The sequence below is a fragment of the Otolemur garnettii genome, unplaced genomic scaffold (assembly GCF_000181295.1).
Source record: "Otolemur garnettii isolate 467f Iridium unplaced genomic scaffold, OtoGar3 scaffold00121, whole genome shotgun sequence".
In the NCBI taxonomy this organism is placed as follows: Eukaryota; Metazoa; Chordata; class Mammalia; order Primates; family Galagidae; genus Otolemur; species Otolemur garnettii.
The window spans coordinates 3,472,406-3,498,085 of NW_003852516.1; the positions used below are offsets into that span (position 1 = coordinate 3,472,406).

Here is a 25,680-nt window from a genome sequence, read left to right on the forward strand (position 1 = left end):
GAAGAATCATACATCGGATCCGCCCACTCACAATTCCATATTTTGAGGGTGATGGTTACAGACGAAGCTGATCACTAATTTCTCAACAAATTTGGCCATGGGTTAGTGGTACTGACAAAAATAAATTGTCTATGCTCATAAAAATGGAAATTTATCTTAAGTACAATACAGTAACCTTATTTACTGAGTATGTAGCCAACTTCCCATACCAATAATCAGGCTCTTTGGTCATTATTTTGAAAACTTTGGAGTAGGTCAATACATGGATACACCAAAAATTTTTTTAACCTCTCATGATAATAAAGGTAATTAAGAGGAATTATAGGGGAAAGGAATTATAAAGTCTGTTGGGCAATTAAGGAATAAATTTTGAGGGAGCTTTTTCATATATGTGTTGTTTGTTAGCCTTTTAAAATTATTTGTTGTGGGGGTTTGTTACTAATAAACATGCCCTTTTGTGCAAGAGTAATAATCAATATATTCCACCATTATACACTCATTAGAGAAATTTCAAACTACACAAACAAATGTGCAGGTCCCCTTGCCCCTCTCAAGTTCACAGCCACCCCCTACCCACACCCCTCCACCGCCTCAACTAGAGTATCCTTCCAGGTTTTTTGTGCCTCTCTCTCTCCACATAAAGGATTTTGCTTTAGGATGTGCATCTGTGTGTGTGTGTGTTTGGTAGGTAAAGGGTTGCATGCTATAGAGTGTTGGTTTTTACCTTTATTTCTCTACGTAAGCTCTATTGGAGGACTTTCCTTATGAGTAGCAGAGTCCTAGGTACTGTTGGGCAGGTTGAGTACTGCTGGGCAGGTTGAGCACTGCACACAGACACCAGACTAAGTGCTGAGTGGGTGCTGATGAGAAACCTGTGTTTTACTCAACATGAACATTGGCAAGCCTGTATCCATCTAAAGGGATGTTTTTCCAACTGTCATTGAAGCATGATGTTGATTATTCATGCTTTGTCAGGGACTATGAGTCTACTTGATTATATGCACTACTGATTAGTAGTTGAGGAATAATGGTATCAAAATTTATTAATTTAAACAGGATGCACACACATGTTGTAGGTGATTCCCAGTTCTCTGGCTACGGGAGAAAAAAATAGTCCACTGAATAGTATTGGGGATACTATTTTTGCATGTGTGCAAGTAATTTTCTGGGGTAGGTGTCTAAAATTAGAATTGTCAGGTTGAAGAATATGCCCGACTTTAACATAACAGATATTTCCAAACTACTCTCCAAAAAGAAGGAAATTTACATTTCCAAAATACTGTCACACTTGAGTGTAGCCAACTTTTTTTTTCTTTTTTGACAATCCAATTAAGTAAAAAATAATAATTCTCCATGTACAATCCATCTGATAATATCAAACAGAAATAAAAGGAAGATAATAAATTGAGTGGGAAAAAGTTAGGGAGAACCATTTTGGCTGAATATTTAGCAGCCCTATGGATACTGTATCCATCTTCTTAGTGTGGTCTGGGCAGTGAACAATAGCACTCTTAGAAGGAAGGTGAATAGCTTGTAATAGGGCAGCAATTATAGACCCAATAGGAGTGTCGGCAGAAGTTAAGAAAGTTAAGAGATTTCCAAATGGTGCCAACTTCATGACAGACTCCAGGGGCATATTTGGAATCTGTGTAAATAGTGGGAGCATTTTATTTTGCCAATGTCCATGCTCTAGTGAAGGCTGGGACTAAACTGACAAGGTATTTTGAGGTCAGCTTTTGAGAATTCTGAGATGTTTTATCTCCTGGGTTAAGTACCTACCAGAGTCTAGACCTAGAGGCTTTCTGGCCTCATTTAGCACGAGTCCTTAAAAGAATAAGGGAGACTAGGACAGCATCCCGTTTGCAGAGCAAAAGATCATCAATGTACTGAACAAAAGTATATCCCTGGGTAAAGGTTACAGAGCCTAAATCAGCTTTGAGAATTTGGGAGAATATCGAAGTGTTCACAGCATCCGAGGTATTCAGGCCCATGTTAATTATCTCCCTTTTAAGGTGAAAATAAAGAGAAATTTCAAATCAGGGTGCAACAGAATCGAAAAGAAAGTTGAGCAGAAGTCCATCACTATATTATTAATTTCTTTTATTGTTGGGAATTCACTGAGGGTACAAAGAACCAGGTTACACTAATTGCATTTGTCAAACTCCCTCTTATAAATGTGTTCTGCCCCCAAGAGGTGTGCCAAACACCATGACCCCTCACCTCCTCCCTTATTCCCTCTCTCCACTCCACCATTCTCTTACCCCCCACTGTGTAGTAGGTCATCAATTGTCCTCATATCAAGATTGAGTACATTGGATTCTTGCTTCTCCATTCTTGTGATGCTTTACTAAGAAGAATGTGTGGCATCTTCATCCAAGTTAGTACAAAAGATGTAAAGTCTCCATTTTTTTTAGTGGCTGAATAATATTCCATGGTGTACATATACCACAGCTTGTCAATCCATTCCTGGATTGGTGGGCATTTGGCTTGTTTCCACCTTTTGGCAATTGTAAATTGACCTGTGTTAAACAGTCTAGCAAAAATGCCCTTATGATAAAAGGATTTCTTTTTTTCTTCTGGGTAGATGCCCAGTAAGGGGATTGCAGGATCAAATGGGAGGTCTAGTTTGAGTTACTTGAGGATTCTCCGTACTTCCTTCCAAAAAGGTTGTATTAGTTTACAGTCCCATCAGCAGTGTAGAAGTGTTCCCTTCTCTCCACATCCACACCAGCATCTGCAGCTTTGGAACTTTGTGATGTGGGCCATTCTCACTGAGGTTACGTAATAACTCAGGGTGGTTTTGATTTGCATTTCTCTGATGATTAAGGGTGATAAGCATTTTTTCACATGTTTGTTAGCCATTCATCTGTCTTCTTTGGAGAAGATTCTATTCATCTCTCTTGCCCATTGATGTAAGGGATTGCTGGCTCTTTTATGTTGATTAATTTGAGTTCTCTGTAGATCCTAGTTATCAATCTTTTGTCCACTTCACAACATGCAAATATCTTTTCCCATTCTGACAATTGTCTATTTGCTTTGGTTGTTGTCTCCTTAGCTGTGCAGAAGCCTTTAAGTGTATTAAGTCCCATTTATTTATTTTTGTTGTTGCAATTGCCACTTAAGTCTTCTTCATAAAGTCTTTCCCCTGGCTGATGCTTTCAAGTGTTTCCCCCCACCCCACCCCCACTTTCTTCAAGGATTTTTATTGTTTCATGCCTTAGATTTAAGCCTTTCATCCATCTTGAATCTATTTTAGTGAGGGGAGAAAGATACAGGTCCAGTTTCAGTCTTTTACACATGGTTGTCCAGTTCTCCAAACACCATTTACTGACTAGAGATTCCTTCACCCAGTGTATGTTCTTGTTTAGTTTATCAAAGATCAGGTAGCTGTAAGATGTTAGCTTCATCTTATGGTTTTCTATTAGGTTCCAGGTGTCTATGTCTCTATTTTTGTGCCAATACCATGATGTTTTGATCACCATGGCCTTGTAGTACAGCCTAAAGTCTGGTAGGCTGATGCTCCTGGCTTTGGTTTTATTACTAAGAATTGCCTTAGCTATACAGGAGTGGGGGGGTCTGTTTCCATACAAAATGAAAAAAAAAATTTTTTTCCAGATCTTGAAAGTATGATATTGGGATTTTAACTGGGACTGCATTGAATCTGTAGTTTGCTTTGGGAAATACAGACCTTTCAACAGTTGATTCTTCCCAACCATAAACATGGTATGTTCTTCCATTTGTTAATATCTTCTGCCAGTTCTCTTCTTAGGGTTTTGTAATTTTTTGTTATAGAGGTCCTTTACCTCTTTTGTTAGGCATTTCATTTTCTTTGAAGCTACTATGAAGGGAATTGTGTCCTTGATTAGCTTCTCATATTGGCTATTATTGGCATATACAAAGGCTATTGATTTGTGGACATTTATTTTATATCCTGAGAACTTACTATATTTTTTGATCACTTCCAGGAGTCTTGTGGTTGAGACTTTGGGGTTCTCTAAGTATAAGATCATATCATTGACAAACAGCAAGAGTTCGACCTCCTCTTCCCCCATTTGTATGCCCTTAATTTCCTTCTCTTGCCTGATACTGTTGCTAGAACTTCCAGCACTATGTTGAATAGTAGAGGCAATAGAGGACAACATTGTCTGGTTCCAGTTCTAGGTAGAGAAGCTTTGAGTTTTACTCTGTTCAGTATAATATTAGCTGGGGGTTTGTCAAAGATGGCTTCAATCAGTTTAAGAAATGTGCCACCTATACTATATTCATCAGTGTTCTAATTAGAAAAGAATGCTGAATTTTATTGAATTCTTTTTCTGAATCTATTGAAAGAATCATATGGCCATTTTTTGCTTCTGTTGATATGATTAATTACGTTTATGGACTTGCTTATGTTAAACCAGCCTTGCATCCCTGGGATGAAACCTAATAGATCATGATGTATGACCTTTTTAATGAGAAGCTGTAACCTATTAGCTAAGATTTTATTGATAATCTTTGCTTCTATATTTATAGTGAGATTGTTCTAAGTTCTCCTTCTTAGTTGGACCTTTTCCCGGTTTTGGTATCATGATTATGGTTGCTTCAAAGAACATGTTGAGGAAGATTCCTTCCTCCTTAATATTTTGGAATAATTTCTGCAGTATAGGTATAAGCTCTTCTTTGATGGTTTTATAGAATTCTGGTGTGAAGCCATCTGGACCAGGGAATTTTTTTGTTGGGAGATTTTTTTATAGTTTGTTTGGCCTCAGTGCTTAAAATTGATCTGTTCAGGAACTCTATTTCTTATTGGTTAAGTCTAAGGAAAGGTTGTCATTCCAAGTATTGGTCCATTTCCTTCACATTGTCAAATTTCTGGGCATAGTATTTCTTGTGGTATTCAGAGATGATCTCTTGTATCTCTGTGGCATCTGTTGTTATTTCCCCATTATTGTTTCTGATTGCAGTTACTAAAGATTTTACTTTCTTGTTTCTATATAGCCTGGCCAAAGGTTTATCTATTTTATTTATTTTTTCAATGAATCAACTTTTTGTTTCATTAATTTTCGGAATGATTTTTCTGTTTTCAATTTCATTAATCCCTGATTTAATTTTGGTTATTTCTTTTCTTCTGCTAAGATTAGAATTATGTTGTTCTTCTTTTTCTAATTCCATAAGATGGATTGTGAGATTGTTGATGCATTGTCTTTCAGTTTTTTGAATGTAGGCATCTAATGCAATAAATTTTCCTCTCAGGACTGCTTTTGCAGTAGGTGATCCTAATGTACTACTAATATTTGAGAAGTCTTGGGTGAGGTCTTGGTGTGCGACACACCTTTGGGGGGCAAGACACAATTGTAAGAGGGATTTTACTTAACAAATGCAATCAATGTAACCTGTTTCTTATACCTTCAATGAATCCCCAAAAATTAAAATATATATACTTGAGAAGTCCTGATAGAGTTCCTGACTGACAGACAGAAGGAAAGAATAGAGGAAAAGCGGGAGAAAGATAAGAACAAATCATCAGTGATATGATTTTATCTTTTTGATATGTAGATTAGTGACAATGAGGAGATGCCAGACATAGAGAACTAAGTCTGTTGTTTTTTTTAATCCACATGTATTCAAACCAGATCTCTAAATAAATGCATTTAGATTTATGTGGAGAATATATTATTTGGGGCCACATGTAGAGTTAAAGGAAGTACCTTATAGACCTAAAAGTGTCAATGCTACTTGGGCAATAAGAAAAAAAAGTGAACTACTGAGTCAGGAGTCATGGACTTTCCAAGATGCCATTAACTAAGGGTGTAGCCGTAGGAAAGTCTTATGCCTCCTGGAGTAATTCTCTCATCAGAAAAAAAAAAAAGAAAGAGAGAGAGAGAATTGAGCCACAGAATTTCCCATATTTTTTCAATGCAAAGACTCTTCATTAGTGTAAAAAAAAAAAAAATCCATAGACACATCTCACATGATAGTAACAAGAAAATAGATGACAAAATATTTATTCTGCACTTACTCATGGAAGATTCAGTGCAAAACATTTGCAATTTAAGTAAATACGAAATTCTGAAGAGATCACATCCCAAGAGCATCCAGGTGTACTTTTCGCATTTTGTTGCTAAAGAAAAACCAAAAAGGCAACTCTTCAATTTGCTTAGGATCGTCACATGAAATAAAATACTGAGAAAAGAAAATTTCCATTCACTAAAGTTGTAAAACCCAACTTGAGAGTAAATTACTGCTTACTTCGTGCAAGGAAACAAGTCTGTGAAAAACTTCTGTATTAGTTTCACTTTGCACATGAAACTGAAGGTTCCTGTGATATACCCAGGCACAGAGAAGGGTGCTGAGCCAAGGAAACGTTATTATAATGCACAGATCGAAAATAGAGTTGCCAGATAAAATACAGGATGCCTGGTTACATTTTAGCTTCAGATGAACAACAAAAGGGTTTTCGTATCAGTACATTCAATGCATCTTTTCCTGTGCAATACCTGGAAATATTTATAGTAAAAAAAAAATTTTGTGTTTATCTGTTATTCAAGTATTGGACATCCTATAATTTTATCTTGAAATCTGGCAATGCTAGTTGCCAATGAAGGAGGACGTGGTATATTTAAGAAGTCAAAAGCAGGTCTCTACCTGCAGCATTTCCTAAACCTAGTATGGTGTGCACGAGATTACACCAGACAGCATAAGGAAGCTTATTTTGTTAATTCTGTAATGTAAGATGTGTTCGAAACATAGGAGATTATTATTTGCATAGGAGATTATTATTATTATTATTTGGTAGTACTTACATATAAAAAATTACAATGCAACTGTAAAAATACTAAGGAAGCTAACAGTGGTAAAATTCATAACCAAAAATATTGAGGAATGGTTGGACTCAGGGTCAGAGGCAGTGATGAGAGTGATACTAGAAAATTAGTCAGGACTCAGGACGGTACAGAGTGACTTATTTTTAGGAAAAAGAAATAAATTTTTACTTACATTGTTCATGGCAAAAGAAATATTGTCATAATATTCCTAAAATGTGTATACAATTGTAATGTTAAATATGTTTGTCTCATGTTTTCAATCTAAGAAATGTCTTATCTTCTTTAAAACCTGAGCCAAAGTGAATAGTTGCTGAGAGTTCTTAAAAAATAAAACAACAACAACAACAAAACCCCGGAGTTATTTGCAGATATCATACAGGAATGATGGCGCAGACCAAATAATCAGCTCAAAGGATAACACTGTGCTCATTGGAGTATTTAATGGGCTGAGTGTCAGTCTTCACCTTTAGCACATAAAATGAAGATTCATTTCAGAATGCTTATCAAATTATTATATTTAGGTAGAAATTATAGCCTAGTCTCCAAATGAGCCTTTGAAGTACATGGAGGAAGTTATCCTCAGATTTCCCTGGGAGAGAGAGGAATTGCTACCCACTCATTTCTCCCGCAAGTTCACACCTACCACTTCTGAGCAGACCTGTGGACCAGCTGCGTAGATGTCCTTTAAAACTATTTAGGCAATTTACAAAAGTTGCAGCTAATGAATGTTCCATTTGAAAGCTAGAGTTTAAAAATTTAGCAAAAGATAACCCAATTTTCTTCACCACGCCTTATAAGTGGAAGCAGATTATTAAGAGAGCATATAAACATTTAAATCAAGCCATGATATGATCATCAATGATTACATGTCAGTTAAAAGATTCCTTGTAGCAGTTTTAAATAACAATATTACCTATCCTTTACTTCCACCTAATATTATAATGGAATTAGCACATATTATTAAGAATTAATTTAAGTAAAATAAGCATAAGATAATATAACAAGAATTTGGGGTTAAACAGACTATAACTGGCAAATAGGAGATAGTTGTTTATTTCCTCCCCGTCTACGTAAGTTTCATGTTGAAACACAGCATGATAACAATTAAGAGTGACTTATTTAACTTGCCTAGAAATTCTGGCATAGGATAATTACGTTATCTTTAGCTTCTGGCTGTCAAATCAGATGAAAATCTTCACTGCTCCTTAGGAAAAAAAAAAAAGATTTCTGCTTTTTAAAACAGGATATTATTTTAAGAAAGGAAAGTCTAGAATGAGAAATTTATTGTCAAATGAAATGTATAACACTAATGTGAGATTTTATACTAGTCCAGCTGGCTGCAGATCAAATGCTTCAAGAGGAAGCTGAGCCAAGCCTTTGCTAAAAGGTCCCTTTCTTTCATAGCTAAGCCAGGAGAATTAGCAGCCCAGAATAGCTGGTAAGATGCGTATGGCATTGAAGACAGTGTCAGGGCCAGAACCTTGAATTAAGGATCAGGAAGTGTTAGTTCTATTCCTGGTCTAGCTTTTTATTTATTATATGATGCCACAGCTCATTGACAACCAGAGCACTGAGGCAATGCTATATTTGGGGAACCAAGCACCCACTATATGCTCCACCCGGGAGCATCTGGGTATTTTACTGAATTTTTTTGTTCTCTTTCAAATTCTGCCAATAGAAATACCGAACTCGTGTGTCTCTAGGGGAAGCACTCTCTTTTCTGGACTTTGCATTTCTCTAGTCTGTACAATGTCCAGTAACTTGCACCTCTTCACCACTATGTTGTGTAGTGTGATGTGTTTTTGTGTTGTTCAGTTAAAAGCATTTGCAGAAAGAGGAGTGTTGGAATTATCTTTCCCTGATGGAAGGAAAGCAGGGTAGTGGAGGCGACTGTTGGTTAAGCCTTAGCAATGCTGAGGCTTGCTGAAAAGAGTGACTCTCTGGAAACCCTGTTTCTTTTCCCCAGATGCCCCAGCAATCAAAGAAACTTCACTGCCCAGGAACTCAATAGCTCTTCAGAGTAAATAAAGAACATCTTTCCGATTTCCAGGTGACCATTATGTTACTTGGCCATAGTAGTGTTTTGACGAGTCAAAGTGAATTGAAATCCCTCTCCTAATTTGCCTCCTATCTACTGACCTGTGTCTGAAGGGGATAAACTGCACATGTTTTCCCACAGCAGCTACATGTATTATCTATACTTCGACAACAGCTGGTTGCAGTCTCAAGGCAACAGGATGTTTCTGTTCTTAGCACGACACAGACGCATATCAGGGAAAAGAGAAATATATCACACACACTGTTGACTCAAGTTCAGCTCACAGTCAACTAAATCCTTTTTCCTCATTAAAAAAAAGCAGATTGTAGCTCTCCCATTAGAATATCCTGTTCATGTTCTAAACAGGCAGTAGATTCTCAGGCTTCACCCAAGAGTGTGTACAGACCACGGGGAAGTATTGTCTACTCTGCCCTGATCAGCGAACATGGAGAGTAATGCATTTAATTCTGGGCCCCAGCCATTATCTGAGTCATTGACAGAATTAAGCCACATCCAGAGAAGTGTAAACCGAGCTAATGAGGATTTGAAAACATGTCTTATGAAAAAAAAATTAAGAGAATTGAGAATAATTCACCTAGAACAAGAAGAGAATGGGAACAGCATAGTTCCAATATTAGAAAATCTGCTTCATGGAACAGAGATTGCTGATTCTGTCTGGTTCTGAGGGAGAATCTGGGAAGTTAGAGGAAGGCAGGATTTGACATTGTTACTTTCTAAAGACGACAGCTATGCAAATATGAATCAGTGGCTTCCTGGGAAAACAGCAGGTGGCCCATAAACATGTCTTGAAAGGGTGTGAAATAAAAGTTTAAAGAACTGGTCCAGGCGACTCAGGGGTTCCTCACGATAGTGGTTGTGGCCCTCATGTTCTTCACCAACATGGCTTCCCCATGTCAGCAGGAGTGGAAACCAGGTTGCAGGAACTGAGGACAGAATACATGATGCCCAAGTGGGCAAGAAATGTAAAATGTCACCCATGGAAGGAAACCACGGTGGAAGACTGGAAAGATAGAAGGGCAGGGAATGGGAAGAGCCAGGCTCTCCTCTAGGCTTTACCAAAGGAGTGACCTGGATGTTGAAAACTCCCTGAAGTTCAATTTCCTCATCTGCAAAATCAGGGCACTGGATCCGATAACTGCAGTCTTGAATATCTTCTTTTCTTTTCTTCCTGGTTCTGGCGACTGTCAGTTTCTGGTGAGGCCGCCCTGCCTGTGTTGTGGTAGCTGCCATCTCGCTTGCACATCTGTATTTCTCAACTCTTAGGCACTAGTTGAAGTATCCAAGAGATATATTGAGTAACTTAAAGAAGTGTTTTAACTTAATAAGAAATATAAATATTAAAATGCGTTCATTATAGTTAATTTTAAAGAATTCTACTACCATAAATAAAGGGTAGGACAAGGAAGGGAAAGAAAGAAGCCACTACAATAAAAACCAAAAAAATCAACCCCAATGTTAAGGGAAGGCGCCAGCCTCACTTTGGACTACTATGAGCTCCCTCTCCCTCTCATTTTCCCTTTAAACATCTTTAATCTTTTTTCTGATCCTATCTTTCTGTCTTTACCCCTTTCTCATCTCCTCCATCTCATCCCCCACCAATATGGTTTAACTTTCACTTTTGCTGAAAGCTCTTCTCTGGCCAGGCTATAAAAAGCAGTTAGGATAGATCTCATTAGCCTACTTATTTTTTTCTTACACTGTTTGCATTTGAAACTGTCTTATGAATTTGTTGACTTTCACCAGCCATCCTCACACAGTTGACTATAGTATTGAGGAAAACAGGGCTCTTAACTGTGTTGTTCCCTGAGGGATATTCAGTCTCTTTACTAGAGCTTAGCCTGGAACAATAGTGACAGATGGGCAGATGGAACGGAGGAGACAGTAACACCTTGGTCTTGACTGGCAGAGGTTAAGATACTGAAATAGTAACATCATTAGTGGGCAGTTTCCTCTTCATGGACTACAGTGACAAGTTTGTTTTTGTTGATATTGTTGTTTTAAGTCCACTGTAGAAGCCAGCCCAGCCAAAATCTCCAGATCCACTGCTCTGTTTTCAGGCATGAACTATATGCTGGAGTTTAGCCATCAACATATGAAAGGTCAGAACTTTGTGAAATATTAATACATAGGCTTTAAAAACAAGGGAAATAATATTGATCCAAAACATCCGATTTGTAGTCACTCAACTTTGTGAAGTTTTATGAATGTGTAACACAGGTCTGTCTCCTTGACATTTCAGCCAGAATGTACTGGGCGGTAAGTTTAAAAAGCATCCAAGAAGGAGGGGGAAGAGAATTAAGCTCATTTCTCTAAAGAAATATCATACAGCACGATTGTTTGGTTTTATTCCTCTTGGCAGATCATTTGAAATAATTTGATACTCAGCCCATGGATTTGAAATGTTTTGAGAGCACAGTCTCAGCATCCAGTTAATTCAAAAATAAATCGTGTCTGAGACTACTGCTGGTCTGTCTAGGATAGCTGCAGAATATACTGCTGTATGCAACATTAACTCAGTAGCTAAAAAATATCAAGATATTAAAAAAAATCAAGATATGTTTCTAAGGCTTTGGGAGGTATTGTTTCACCAGCTCCTATTGATTTCATTGTTATTATTTTATTCCTGGAAATAAAATACATTACATGGACTGTATATAACTTGACTTGGGAGGTATTGTTTCACCAGGTCCTATTGATTTCATTGTTATTATTTTATTCCTAAAAATACATTATATGTACTGTATATAACTTGACTCTATGTCTGCCAGGCAGAAGTCTAGTCTCTGTCCTTAAGGCTGTTATAACTGAGAAACGAAAAAACAGTCACACATATATTGAGATGCAAGGAATATCATCTTGCCAAGCACAGCTTTGCTTTAAAACTAAAGGAAATCATATAACCAGGGTGGCGCCTGTGGCTCAAAGGAGTAGGGCGCTGGCCCTGTATGCCTGGAGGTGGCGGGTTCAAACCCAGCCCGGGCCAAAAACTGCAAAAAAAAAAAAAAAGTAAAGAAAATCATATAACCAAATCTATTGAAAGAGTAATTAAAGGGATTTAGTTAATAATCAGTAGAATTTTTCCATTTTCTAGAATATTTAGAAGACCGTTAACCTAATAATCTCAAATATTTCTGGGACTCTATCTTAAGCTATAAGCAATATTTTACTGTAAATAACACTCTTTGAAAGTAACAAAGTTCTATAGTATCGAGCAATACAGTGTACCCCAAGGATCAGGTCTGTTCCAAATATCAGGGACCCTTTTAAGTACAATAATACTTCATGGTGACAAACATTTGTAATACTCCGTCAGAACCTCATTAAATATTTTAGACATTGAGGGGGAAATGGAGTCATAACAATGGCATAGTATCCCAAAGGAATTAGTATATCTCAAAACAATTCTTATTCTCCAAAGTAACCTTGTCAAAATAGGACTAGCTCTTCAATTGCATAACTCTGTTAAACCAATCATAAATTCAGCTCACTTGAATAATTTACCCAGTGTTAGCTTAATTAATTGGCTCCCTGATCAACTTCATCTGACAAACCAATTATTCACATCTGAAAGACAATGCCTCTGTAATACTAAACAATCTGCTCTAGCTGTTTAAGACATAGAGAGGGGGCGGCGCCTGTGGCTTAAAGGAGTAGGTCACTGGCCCCATATGCTGGAGGTAGTAGTTTCAAACCCAGCCCTGGCCAAAAACTGCAAAAAAAAAAAAAAAAAAAAAAGATAGAGAGCACAGTAGAAATAGATTAAATCTAAAAACTTTCCCTAGTCCCTGTTCTTTGGGAGATGTCTTTTGATGGTGGTTGAGGGACTTAGAAGAATCAAAAGAAATGTTTCCAAAAATTAAATAGATAAATAACTGGTCTGACTCACAGTCATCACTTTCATCCCGTGAATAACCATCACCAAAGTCAAGCCCCTAACCTGCTACCCTTCTATGGCTAATCTCAGGCTTTTGTCAACAAAGATTTTCCTCGTTGAGGTTCTTTGAAAGCTAATTTCGCCCCAGTAAATAGACAGATGGGAAGATGGCAATGTGAATCAAAAATGATGGCTTCCCTCAAAAAGGCCTTCCCTGACTCCATGACAACCCTCATTACATTTTTGGGTCTGCAGCATCTAACTGCGCTTTCCCTGTTTTTTTGCGTAGCTGTTGTTGTTGTCTTCCACTCAATGCCATAACCAATCCTGATACCTTGCCCAAGACAGGGAGTTTTGAAGATTCCTCGTACTAACTGACTTGATTTGAACCCAAGAATAGTGGAGTCACGATCATGTAACTCTAGATGTTTAATAAGAAGCATTCGCTACTCTGCAAGCACGAGTACGTCCATAAGTGTATGTCTGCATTGTACAGAATTGAGACTAAGTAAATATGATAGTTTATGAAACCGTTATTGTGTGGAAGCTTTTTGTAAAAGTATTTCAAAGAGAAAGAAACTCGAAGCAGGAAACACTGGCAAGGACACAGCTTGAAGCAGCAATGGATCAATGCCCCCCATGCAAGGAAACCTGTCCCCTGCATGAACTGAAAACGTCCCTCACTTCCTTTCTTTCCCATCTTTTTGTACTATATTCCAGAAGATTCTTCCAAAAATATTCTCTCACAAGCATTTTAAATGTCTAACCACAAACAATTATTAGTATGTCACAAATCATTCCTTTGTACTCTGAAGAAAAGAAGAGTAATGTAATAAATTTTCTCCAGGATAATTAATTGGAAAACAGTAAATATATAGCGCTAGTCACTGCTGTTGTATTTCTTTGTCACTGCACATTTCTTTGTGAAATATATATTTAATATTCATGTCAAATGTTTTCTTGGCACCAGGTCAGTATCTCCTCAATGAAGAGCCCATTGATGATGCAGAATAGAACTTCTCTTCCCCTTGAGTAAAAGACTGCCTATTATCCAGTGTCCCCTTTGTCACACTGAAGAACAGGGAACTTTTTATTCTTTCCAAGAAATGGCCTTTCAGATGCAGTAACAACATGTTCTGTTCCTCAGGAAATAAGGGAAGATCGAGATCGGGCGCGGCTGGACTCCATGGTGCTGCTGATTATGAAACTGGACCAGCTCGATCAGGACATCGAGAATGCTCTCAGTGCCAGCTCCTCCCCATCAAGCACACCCACCAACCTGCGGCGCCATGTTCCCGTGAGCTTCCCACTTTCTACTTCTGTGCCCCTGAGAATCATAGCTCTGCTCTGCACAGTCCCTCTTGTAAATGGGACATCATTCTTAATGGCATCCACCAATATTTGACCCTCATAGAGCCCTCAAAGATCACTCAGATACTTCTACATTTCATGCAGAAATTCTGTAAAGAAATGAGTGATGTGTGATGCAAAAGAAAGATTATCATGAAAGAGGAAGAGCGGTGATCTTGGGAAATGATCCTTGCTAATGGCGAACTCTTCCTTACTTGTCAGTCTTCTCTGATATGATGTAAAGTCCATTATCAAGTATCATGAATACCTTGTTTAGTAATTTACTTTCAGTGTTCCACAAATTTACACTGTGTGTAGAAGACACTACTACACCTCATATATTTGCTACAAGGGTGGATGAATAGATGGATGACTGTGAGGGTGGATAGGTGGACATGGATGTTCACTGAACTAAACCAGCATACTCTAAGAAAGAATTTTTTTTGAGACAGAGTCTCAAGCTGTTGTTCTGGATACAGTGCCATGGCATCACAGCTCACAGCAACCTCAGACTCTTGGGCTTCAGTGATTTTCTTGCCTCAGCCTCCCAAGTAACTTGGCATACAGGCGCCTGCGACAACACCTGGCTATTTTTTTTATTGTTGTTGTTGTAGTTGTCATTGTTGTTTTAGCTGGCCCAAGCCCAGTTCAAACCCACCAGCCTCAGTATATGTGGCCAGCACCCTACCCGTTGAGCTATAGGTGCCAAGCCTAAGAAAGAACTTAGGTGAGATTAACTTGAGAACACTCTAAAATTCAATCAGTGAAATACAATAGTTAGGACAGAGCTCAGAATTTTATTCAACTGTGGAGCAATTTGATAGTGAGACAGACACTCCTCTGAGAGTCGCACACTCAAAATTTGAAAGGCATAGATTCTAGGATTGACTGTACACTTGACATATTTAATATTAGCCTCATATTAAATGGCTTAGTTTGTACAGATTTAGCAAATGTGATGGTAGAGTTTACTTATAATTAAGCCATGAATCCCTTTTTAATTCATCTACTACTTATATTGTACAAAATTTTCAGTCAATAAATTTATATTAACCTGAGAGCAAGTAAGTGGAAAATCATTTATGTAAATTTGTGTCCCTGCTGAAATAGAACTATATTATATCAATGTCTTTGGTTAGGGTAATATGACTGTTGATTCTAAAGTGATTCAAAAATCATTCTGACCATGGGGCAGAATATTTCAAAGTAAATGAAGAGACTATAATTATAAATAACTTTAGTATAAAGTAGGTACTATTCTAAGTGTACTACATAAGTTAACACATTCATTCATGTGTTAGGAAAAAATGTTCTTCATAGCATTTTTTTCAGATGAGTAAAAGGCATAGACTAGCTCAGTTATTGCGTGTGCCAGAGTTGGCATGTAAACCCAGCTCGTTTTAATCCAAAACCATGCCATTTAACTACTACACCCTACCCCCATTCTCTAGCCAATTATAATGGGAATCTGATAGCTTAAGCAAAATACAATAATTAATTAAGAACAAATAAATATGACACTAAAGACATCAACCTAGAAATCCAGTATAAATGAAAATTTTCTTTTTGTTTGTAACCTTCTGGATAATTTTTTCTTACCCTTCAGGATTCATTTCAAATACCTTCTTTACAGTGAGTCGTCCCCAAATCCCTGGTGCTGCCATGGCATCTTACACGTTCGGTAGTTTTAGCAAGTAGAACAGGCATCCAAACACAGGAAACATGATTGAAGTAATATCTTGAAGGCAGAGTGTATAGAAGTTTCACACTCATTTTCATCGATGCTTTCAAAGCCAAGAGTAATCACATTTTTCAACAGGAGGTACCGTTTAGTACTTCTTTGCCATTAATGGGATACATTCTTTTCTTTAGAAGATTTATGGTATGAATTATTGATCTTGTTTCTTTTAAATCTCCCCTCTCTTCCCCTTATGTTCAACTTTCCTTAATCTCTATAGATTTAGACTTAATCTACAGCTCACATTTCTGCTAAACACGGGTCCCTACTGTCATTTCCATCTCAGCAGGGAAGACACCCCTTACCTGCGAGATGTGGTGCTTTGTTGAAGGCCAAAGGCAAAACCTAAACAGAAGCTGACATAAGGGATGACTTTAGGATTTGTCTCCATTGACATTGTCTGCCCTCCATTGAAACTGTCAACTAACTCACAAAACATCACCACTATTGTTGGTTCTGTAAATAGAGATATATTTGAAATAGCAAAATAATACAGTGGAAACATTAAGAACTTCGGAGTCTGAGATCTGGGTTCAAAGGCCAGCATTATAACTGACTATCTGGGAACATAAGAAAATTATCTAATTTCTCAAGTTCAGGTTCACATAAAAAATAAATATATTATTTCCTGATTAATGGCTTGTAAGGAGAAAGAAATGAAAGAACATTAAGATGTATTGCACAAATATAGCTCAAAGTGCATATTGAGTAACTGTTACTTCTCTTCCCCTCCCCTCTGTACTGTCCTAACTCACTCAAAGCACCAGGCTGAAGATGAGTAAGACGGATCTGACAACGCTCAAAACTCCTTTTTGATCTTGGTATTTTTCTAGGCCATCTCTTGTTCCTTCTTTCTGTTCCTTGTTATTTAAAGCTCATTTTAACATTTCTTTAATCATCAAATTTTTTTCTACAGGCATTTTTCCACTCCTTTTGATAATTGTCCTATTGAATAAGAGGATTATAATGGCATAATTATGATCTTGATCATCCACCAAGGAGTACTCTCCCAGATTCAGAGGGCAAACTGCCTCTGCCCCACCCTCAAACTCGATTGTGAATTTGTAGTTTAGCAGGAAGGACAAAGCAAACACTAGACAGTGTCCCCCTGCAAAATTTGAGAATACAATACAACCTCTGTAGTTGACTACCTCCCTACATTGAGCACCTCCTTAAGTTGACCTAATTTCCATAGACCAGACATGTACCACATGTCCACATATCAGCACAGTAGACCTACTTCCTTATGTTGACCCCCTCTGTATGTTGACCAGTTTGTTACTGTCTCTTGGGTGGTCAACTTACAGAGCTTCTACTGTATTTATGAGAAAATGCCAGAATGAGTCCTACATCTAATGAAGGGTATAAAGAATAACATAGTCTTTAAGAACAATTTGAACATGAAAATAACATATTGAAATAAAAGTAAGGGTAAAGATTTAAAGGAGTTTTCCTACATAGAGCCTTAAAAGTTGACTGTACGTTGCTGGATCCACCACCAACAGCCCAAGATCCGTTTGATTTATTTTCTTGTGTGGCTTTATTTTCACCCACAGTGCACCCTTTTGCTAGAGCTGAGTAGGAAAGCCTGTCCTATGAAATGAACAGGGGTGGGGATGAAGGCATAAGTGAGTGTTAACCTTTATGTATGTTACTTTATTTTTCCTCTTGACAACTTTAAAATGTGAAAGCTGAGCTTCAGAGAGGATGAGTAATTTACTGAAGGTCACACAGCTGGTAAGATTTACTTCCAAATCTATCAGCCTCCAGAACACATGCTCATTCCACTAAACATGTATTGCCGACCATCCAGGATGCAAATTTCCCTTCTAAATGAGATAGGTAGTGTTTTCACAACCAGAATTCCCTTGTCATCAGTCAGGATATTTTCTTCCTAACAGCAAAGTATTTCCGAAGTTTGAGTTTCCAGTTGTTTTTGAGTCAACATGTAATGAAGAGGATATTGAAAATCCTCTGGGAGATTTCATCTATGCTGTAGGAAAGCTTAAAAAACTATAGGCCAGAATCACTTCACTACCTTCAACTGGACTTCCAGCACTGTTCTACAGAACACTCCCATCTCCCCTGAAGCTTCTCCTATATCCCTAGGCAGCGATTACAAAATGTTGCCATTCTCCTCAAACCTCTACCCACTCCTTGGGCTTATCTCTTAGCATCCTCATTTCTTATCATCTGTGTGTTCCTCTTCACATAGAAGATGAAAACTATCCACAGACTTCCCAGCAACACACCCACCAAGACCTGTAGGTGCCCCTTTACTTCTTTCTTTCTTCCTCCATCAATCAAAGAAATGTGGCACCTGCCATCTAAAGCTGACCTCCGCATTCATTTCCGTTCTCTCCCACCCCCTGCTCCACAAATTTTTCATCTTCTCTGGCGGTCAAATCCCACTGCTCTCTTTCTATTGGTTCCCATCCTTTTTCTCTTTGGCATGTACATGCTTCATACTCTCCAGCACTACCACGTGCCTATTAAATAACTTTCCATTGTTTAAGCCTGCTGTGTTAGCATAGAGGGAGAAGAGGGAGGGATGGGGAGGAGAGATTACTCCTTTTCATTGCAGACAATTAAAAACAAAACCAAAAAGCTTCCCTGAACCTTGTTCCACGTATTTCCCTTTTCTTTCTGAGCAAGGCTTCAGTTTCCTCTTCCCCTCCTATTTCTTCCTTGATTTAATCCTTGGGTAGCAGCCTGTTGTTTCTCCACCCCCTTCTCCTATCTGGCTAATCTAGTCGCACCTGCATGGTCCTCAGCTGGTAGAGCAGTGGTTCTCAACCTTCCTACTGCTGTGGCCCTTTAATACAGTTCCTGTGGGTCACGACCCAGAGGTTGAGAATCGGTATGGTAGAGTGTCCTCTCCTCCCTCACTTTCACTCCTTCCTTGGTTCTGGCTCCTCTTCTTTCTTCCCTTTCATCTTCCAGGCCCTTGCCTCTTAAATCTTATATCCAGATTCTATACTTAATCCTCTCTACTGTTTGACTGTGAATATGTTCCCTAGGAATTACCATGGATTCTGTTGCCTTCTCCATAAGGAAGGTCACCAGTGAGACCTTTTTTGTGATCTCCAGCTCTGAATATCCAGTGATCACAAGATGCACGTTCTTTTGTGTCACAATTGAACTGCATAAGCTCCTCTGCCATGGCCCATACCCCACTGGGTTTCCTCCCACACTAAGCGTTCCTCTGAGATCTTTACTTTCTCACTGCTGGGCATAGTTGGAAGCACAGTACAGCAGGGACGCATAGAGTATTTAAGAAAGTGGTGTGTAGGGTAAAAACACAATAAATGGTAGATTTTTTAAAAAATTAATTGTTCAACCTTGGAAGCATTGCACAGCTACCAGATGAAAAATTACTCTATTATTTACCCAATTCACAAACAGAAAGGCAAAATTAATGCAAAAGATTTTGGATACACATAAAAGCTTATAAATTATTTGTTACTTATGACTGTGCATTCAGTGCTTATGAATTACCTGGTAATTATGACCATCTGTGAAATGTTGATTCAATTTGAAATTTTAATGAGTCATATTTTTCTTAAGGTATAATATTATTAGTGTTTTCTATGCAAAAGTAATAGATGCACTGATATAAAATCACTCCCGACATCAGAAAAGTTTCAGTTACGTAATTCATTCATGCACACACACACACATTTAAAGAGTGTAGTATTTTTTGTTTTGTGTGTCCTTTGTACACTTCCAATTAAAGAAAATGTAGTTTCAATGCTCTTGATAGTATATTGTTTCATAACAGAAGATATAACTACTTCTATTGTGACAACCAAGAAAAAAGAGATATTAATATTTGTCAGTCAGTCTAGTTGTTCTTTTATTTAACTATGTTTAATGATCATCTTTTATACACCAGACACTATTTATTCTAAGATCTTGGGATATGTCAGTAAAAAATACAGGTGAAGTCCCTGATTTTGTGATGCATAGATTCTAATAAAGAGAGACAGGCAAGGATTATAAAAAGAGGTGACTGAATAGGTGGATAGGTAGTAGGTAGATTGATAGACAATTAGATGATAGAGATAGGTAGATAGATAGATGACAGATAGATAGATAATACATAAATATTATAGGTAAATGAACAAAGTAATAGGATTTAAAACAGGGAATGAAAGGAAAAATGAGAAAACAACTTTGGCTTGAAGAGACAACCAATGCTTCTCTAAGATAGGATGTTCAAGCTGAGATCTGAGTGACATGGAAAGGCCCACACAGAGGAAACCAGAGCAAAGAATGAGAAAGGGCATGGGGCATTGTCCCTGCTGTAGAAACCAGGTTGGCATAATAGAAGAACTGACAAAGAGCCAATGTGACTAGAGAGTAATAAACAAGAGACTGGCAAAGGACAAGGCCAGAGAGCTGGGTGGCAGCACAGGTGATATTTTGACCATATGGATCATGGTAAAGCTGAGATGTAGAGATATAGCGAGAGATTTAACTCATGATTTTCTCAAGTTAAAAGCATAGTGTGATGTGTGCCTTTGCTCCCCTCCCTCTGCATCAGCCCCACTCCCACCTGTGCTCTGTGCAGTCAGGTCACCTATAACTTAAAGAGAGAATTTGATTAATTCAATGCACAACCTTTACAATGGTTACCAAATAATTGCATCCACTCAACAGACATGTCTTGACATCATGTTGTGTAGCAGTTACTAAGAGGACATAATAACATTAATAGTGGCAATATCTATATAAATGGATAACATTTAACAAAAATTAGGTGTGGCAATTCCATGGCACTTTGCATATATTTCCCTTAATCTTTATAAAACTCTTTGAGTGCATATGATTATGATGCCCATTTTCAAATGAAGGAATTGAATCACACATGGCAAAGCTTAACTCTTGCCCCCAGAGAGTTTCATTAATAGACATACATGTGAGCTAAACGATTCTAGGTCATTGTAGTAGGGTCAGCAGGGAGGTCAAATGGGAACAGGGAAGAGATTGAGGTGAGAAGAAATGAGAACCTTCTTATTCGACATCCATAATGTTTCTGTGAAGACGTCTTAGCAGCACTTTGTTCCCTGAGGTGTGTTGAGTGAGTTCCTCAAGGTCACGGTGAGGAAGGTGTGTTTACCTGCTTCTACCTCTTCCTGCAGCTACCTCCCACCATTGAACCTCCCAGTTCACTCTAAGCTGTTAAAGAATGTAGTACTAAGCTGTAAGTAGTATGCTACCTCTTTCTCAAGCATTTGCAGAATTTCTGAAGAGTACCATTGTTATTACAAAATAGTATACAATTATGGGTAACACATCATTGTCAATTGTCAACAACTCTTTGTAGTATCAGTGTATGCTGGGAGAAAGATCACATGGAAAATTGCCAGAGGGAGGGAAAGGGCGCCACTCACACATCCTTCATACCAATGCATTTGTTTTTCATAGGATCTGGAATCAGGATCTGAAAGTGGAGCAGAAACCATTCTAGCAAATCAGACACAAGTAAATCTGTCTTCTAACACCGAGTCCACTGACCTACCATCTTCCACCCCAGCAGCCAGTTCTGGAACCAAACCCAAAGCTATGGTAAGTTCTAAATGACAACAAGTGTGAATGATTATCAGCTAAGAGTGGCTGTCTCATCCACTCAAAAGCAAAGAAATTCTCCAGAGCCTGAGATACAGTAACTTGATAGTAATTAATTTACTTGATTTTATACAACTCCAGAAATGTTTTGGGGTTTTTTTTTGTTTGTTTGTTTCTTTGTTTTATAAATGGTAACACGAGTACTTCACTACAGTAGGTCATGGGTCCACAACTATTCAAAACATGGTAATTCAGTTTTGTTAGTGGCTATTCAGAGCTATTGAGAAACAGGTGCACTAAGTCTGGAGATGTCTTCCCTTGACTATTACTCTGACCACACTGCTTTGGCCTCAAGGGTCAACCAACACTTCTCTATCTAAGATAGGGATGTTCAATCAGAGATCTGAGCACCACGAAAGGGCCAGCACAGGGGAAACCAGGGCAAAGGAAGAGAAAGGGCATAAGGATAGTCCCTGCTGTAGAAACCAGTCAGAAAATTGTCTCTCTAAGCTTTGAAGACAAATAGATGATGGATGATGATGACAGACAGACAGTGAGAGATATGATAGAAATAGATTTTAGACCGATAGATACATGATAGACAGCTAAAGAGTGGGAACAGAGAAATAAAATCACCCACAGCATAAATTTCTGTGGATATCAAATAACATAACATATGAAAAGTGGTTAATGAAATATTTGGCACAGAATAAGTACTAAACAAATGTAAGTTACTGTCATTATGATGATGATGCTTCAAAGAATTTACAATGCTACCAAAGCAAATTAAAAAGAGAAATACCACATGAAATAAAGCAGCATAGTAAATTGTGAATGAGAGACATTTTCCTTTAAGTCAAAAGTTGAACTGCAACAGGAAAAGGAGTATTTGACCCTACAAGGTAACATTTATGGAGGAAGTAATTACTACTTCAAATATCTGAAGTCCCAGTAGCTCCAAAATAACCTTTCTTAGTTTAGTGAAAATCACAGTGTGGATTACTTTTTCTAAATGCCCATGTTAGCTTAACACAGAGAAGTAAGATTGGATTGCTTGTTTGACTGCCTTTAAAATAAAAGGCATTTCCAAAATAGGACTCAAAAGACAACATTCTGAATTTAAAACATGGTCCATTTCCTGCAATTGCAAAAAGAATGAAAATAGATCATTTCAATAGCAGATAATGCTCGACTTTAATATTTATATAGAAATTAAATCCCCTGTTATTTATATCTAGAGCACTTGTGATAGAATAAACATTGAGCATCTACTGCAGGCATCCTCAAACTATGGCCCATGGGCCACATGCAGCCCGCTGAGGACATTTATCTGGCCTGCCGCCGCGGGGTGGGGGTGGGGGGCACTGCTGCCTGTCCTGCTTAGCAGCCGACTCGTCCCAGGGCCTGCAGTCTGACCCTCCAACGCTCTGAGGGACAGCGAACTTGCCCCCTGTTTAAAAATTTTGAGGACCCCTGATACTGTATGCAATGCAGTATTCTAGGTGAAAAAGGCTTGGCAAGGTAGGAAATGCATACTCCATCTTTAAAGCAGCTTACCTTCTGACAAAGGGAAGTAAGCCTGTCAACAGTTAAATGCAAGGAAATGCTGTGCAGACCGTGGCAGGACTGTGCATACTGGGAATGAGGAAACCAGCAAGAATCTGTATAGTGCTGTTTGGAGGTAAATGAAAGAAACAGGGTCAACAATGTTGTGTGTCCACAGACAGAATGTGATGGGACATTGCTCTTCTTTTTCACTGCATTTTCAATGCATTTCATTCATTTTGTATTTTAAGTAAGATTTAACCTTTAAGTAAGATTAAAATGCAAAATGAAAATATGAAAGCTGATGTGTCATTTTACCATATTCTTATTTAGGAAAAATATTGTTTTAAAGAAAACCCTCTCAACAGTTCTAACATGAAGGTTTTGAGAATCGATGAAATGTTGCCTTTTATAACACTTTGAAATCACTTTTTAAAGCACCTACTATGATCCTACGGAGCAGTCCTTTTCCTACTGACATTGATTCCACATTCATGCTTTACTCCAGGGTAATTAATTACCTATGGGTCCATTTCTTATCCCCAATAAACATATATATTTCAGTGTGTGAGCACCTGAGAATTTCTAACAATATACACAACCCTACTGTGTGCATGGTACTTAGTCTTTCTTCACCATCCTCTTGTCTATAAATGTGGCTGATACTGTTACACAGAGGTATGCACTTACTTTTTATGGTAACCAAATTTGATAAAATTTTGTGATGAGAAACATAAACTCATCAGTTTTCTCAGAACTTCATTCCAGGAGAATGACAGATTCTTTGTTTAAATTTTCCGCATTTCTCCATATCAACTGACCAAACTATTCAACCCAGAATCACCACTAAGAAATACTTAAATCACTTTATTAAACAGAAAAAAATATTTGTATGCACCCAGAATCAAATATTTACTGAAAATGTGTTAACTTGGAAGAAAACTGGATGTGAATAGTACCCAGTTGTTCAGTGAGCAGTGAGAAACGTTATGTAGTTGGTTCAGTCTCCAAACATAATATTCCACTCCAAGATAAGTAAACACTACATTACAATCCTTACCAATACCATAGGTAAGTTTAGACAACTGGATGTACAACTTTTCCAACTACTGAACTAATTTTGTAAAATTCTCTAGCAGGCCATGAAACATATCCAGAAAGAAATACTCAGTTGTCCAAGACAACTGACTTTTAGGTAATTTCTTAAAGAAAATTGTCAATTAGAAGAGTAGCTTGAAAAATAGGCTTTGTTTTGGGGGAAAGGATTGTTTTAATTTGTATCTTGCCTTTGCTTCTTTCTTGTTATGTATATTGCTAATCTTTGGGTTATACTCTTTTCACTACAGTTTGAGAATAATTCTTGACATATGGATCAATTTTATGGTTGGGATATTAGAATGAAGAATCGTATCTATCAGAGAGTAAACAGCTACTTTCCCCCACAATTTGGGCCTTACAGAATAGATGACATGTAATGGCAATCTTGATAATTTGTCAAAAGAGAGAAAACCCTACAGCAGTGGTTCTCTACCTTCCTAAGGCCGCGATGTATTTACATTGTTACCAAGGGGTCTCGACCTACAGGTTGAGAACCGCTGCTCTAGGGAGTTATTCTTATCACTACAAACAAAAATTTCAATTTTTATATTAAGTAGAAATATGAAATTCTAAGAACTCTCACCTATCCTGAACCAACCCTCTGTTCCATAATGTCACATGTCTGCTTTTAGTTTGCAATTATTTAATGTTACATTTGATTTGCTGCTATAAAAATCTATTTGTATCAGTGACTACAGTAACTATCACAAATATGTGGCTTTTCCTTTTGTGTAAGATTTCTGTGTTTGTGAGCACCTATTTCTAGTAAGATTTTTTCTTTTATAGTTGTTAGAATGGGACTAGGGAGGACTCTTCAGGTTTTGCTCTAATTCTATGTATACATCATGCTGGAAATTGATCATTAAATAGATTTCTGAGCTATATCATGCACAAGAATGAAAGAGTTAAAGAGAGACCAGCCACTGCCAAAAAACACATTAGGAAAAAAAAAAAAAAAACTAAAAAGAGGCTATTGCTTTGGAGCTCATCAATGTCTCTCCTAAATTCTGTTTTGTTCCTTTGAAACACTCTCATAATGTTTTTCATGCTAGACTCATCCTCAACCTGAGAGCTTTATCACTTCATATAACATGCTTTTAATTCAGGGCGGCTCCTGTGGCTCAAAGGAGTAGGGTGCCAGCCCCATATGCCACAGGTGGTGGGTTCAAACCCAGCCCTGGCCAAAAAAATAAAGTGCTTTTCATTCACTGCAGAGCCATGTATTGATATCACTGCATCTTTAGCATCTTCAGCAGCTTGACTTGCTCCTTTATTAATTGATATGGGGTTGTTAGTTACCTGGACGACTTTAAAACTAGACACTGAAACCTCCAAGGTCATTTTTTATAATGATACTTGTAACTGTAGATGTTCATTAAATCACTATTAATCATACGTTTATGGAGAAAGATTCCAAGCCCCAAATCATAAGGAAAATAACTGTTTTACTTGTAAAATAATAAACTGGAGAAAAGAGGAGAGTCTAGTGCTCTACTTTGTAGAGTAACTGAGAACATTGTTGAGACCGTGTAAGGAAATAGCGTGCAGTCTTCAATGCATCAAACACTGCCCTGCACTGGGCTTCAGGACTGGCATAAGTTGGCGTGAGATGTTATGACATCAGAAGCAAAATACTGCTGAT

The 25,680-nt window shown here is 37.8% G+C and overlaps 1 protein-coding gene across 1 annotated transcript in view; it reads left to right on the top strand.

Annotated features, from left to right (window-relative positions):
- Window positions 1-25,171, top strand: part of LOC111727747 (rho GTPase-activating protein 7-like) — a 123,276-nt gene extending 98,105 nt beyond the window's left edge. Inside the window, exons 3-5 of the mRNA XM_023517794.1 lie at window positions 13,884-14,033; window positions 21,255-21,395; window positions 25,091-25,171. Coding sequence (XP_023373562.1) covers window positions 13,884-14,033; window positions 21,255-21,395; window positions 25,091-25,171 — 372 coding nt within the window. The remainder of the gene's footprint in view (window positions 1-13,883; window positions 14,034-21,254; window positions 21,396-25,090) is intronic.
- Window positions 25,172-25,680: the final 509 nt, after the last annotated feature.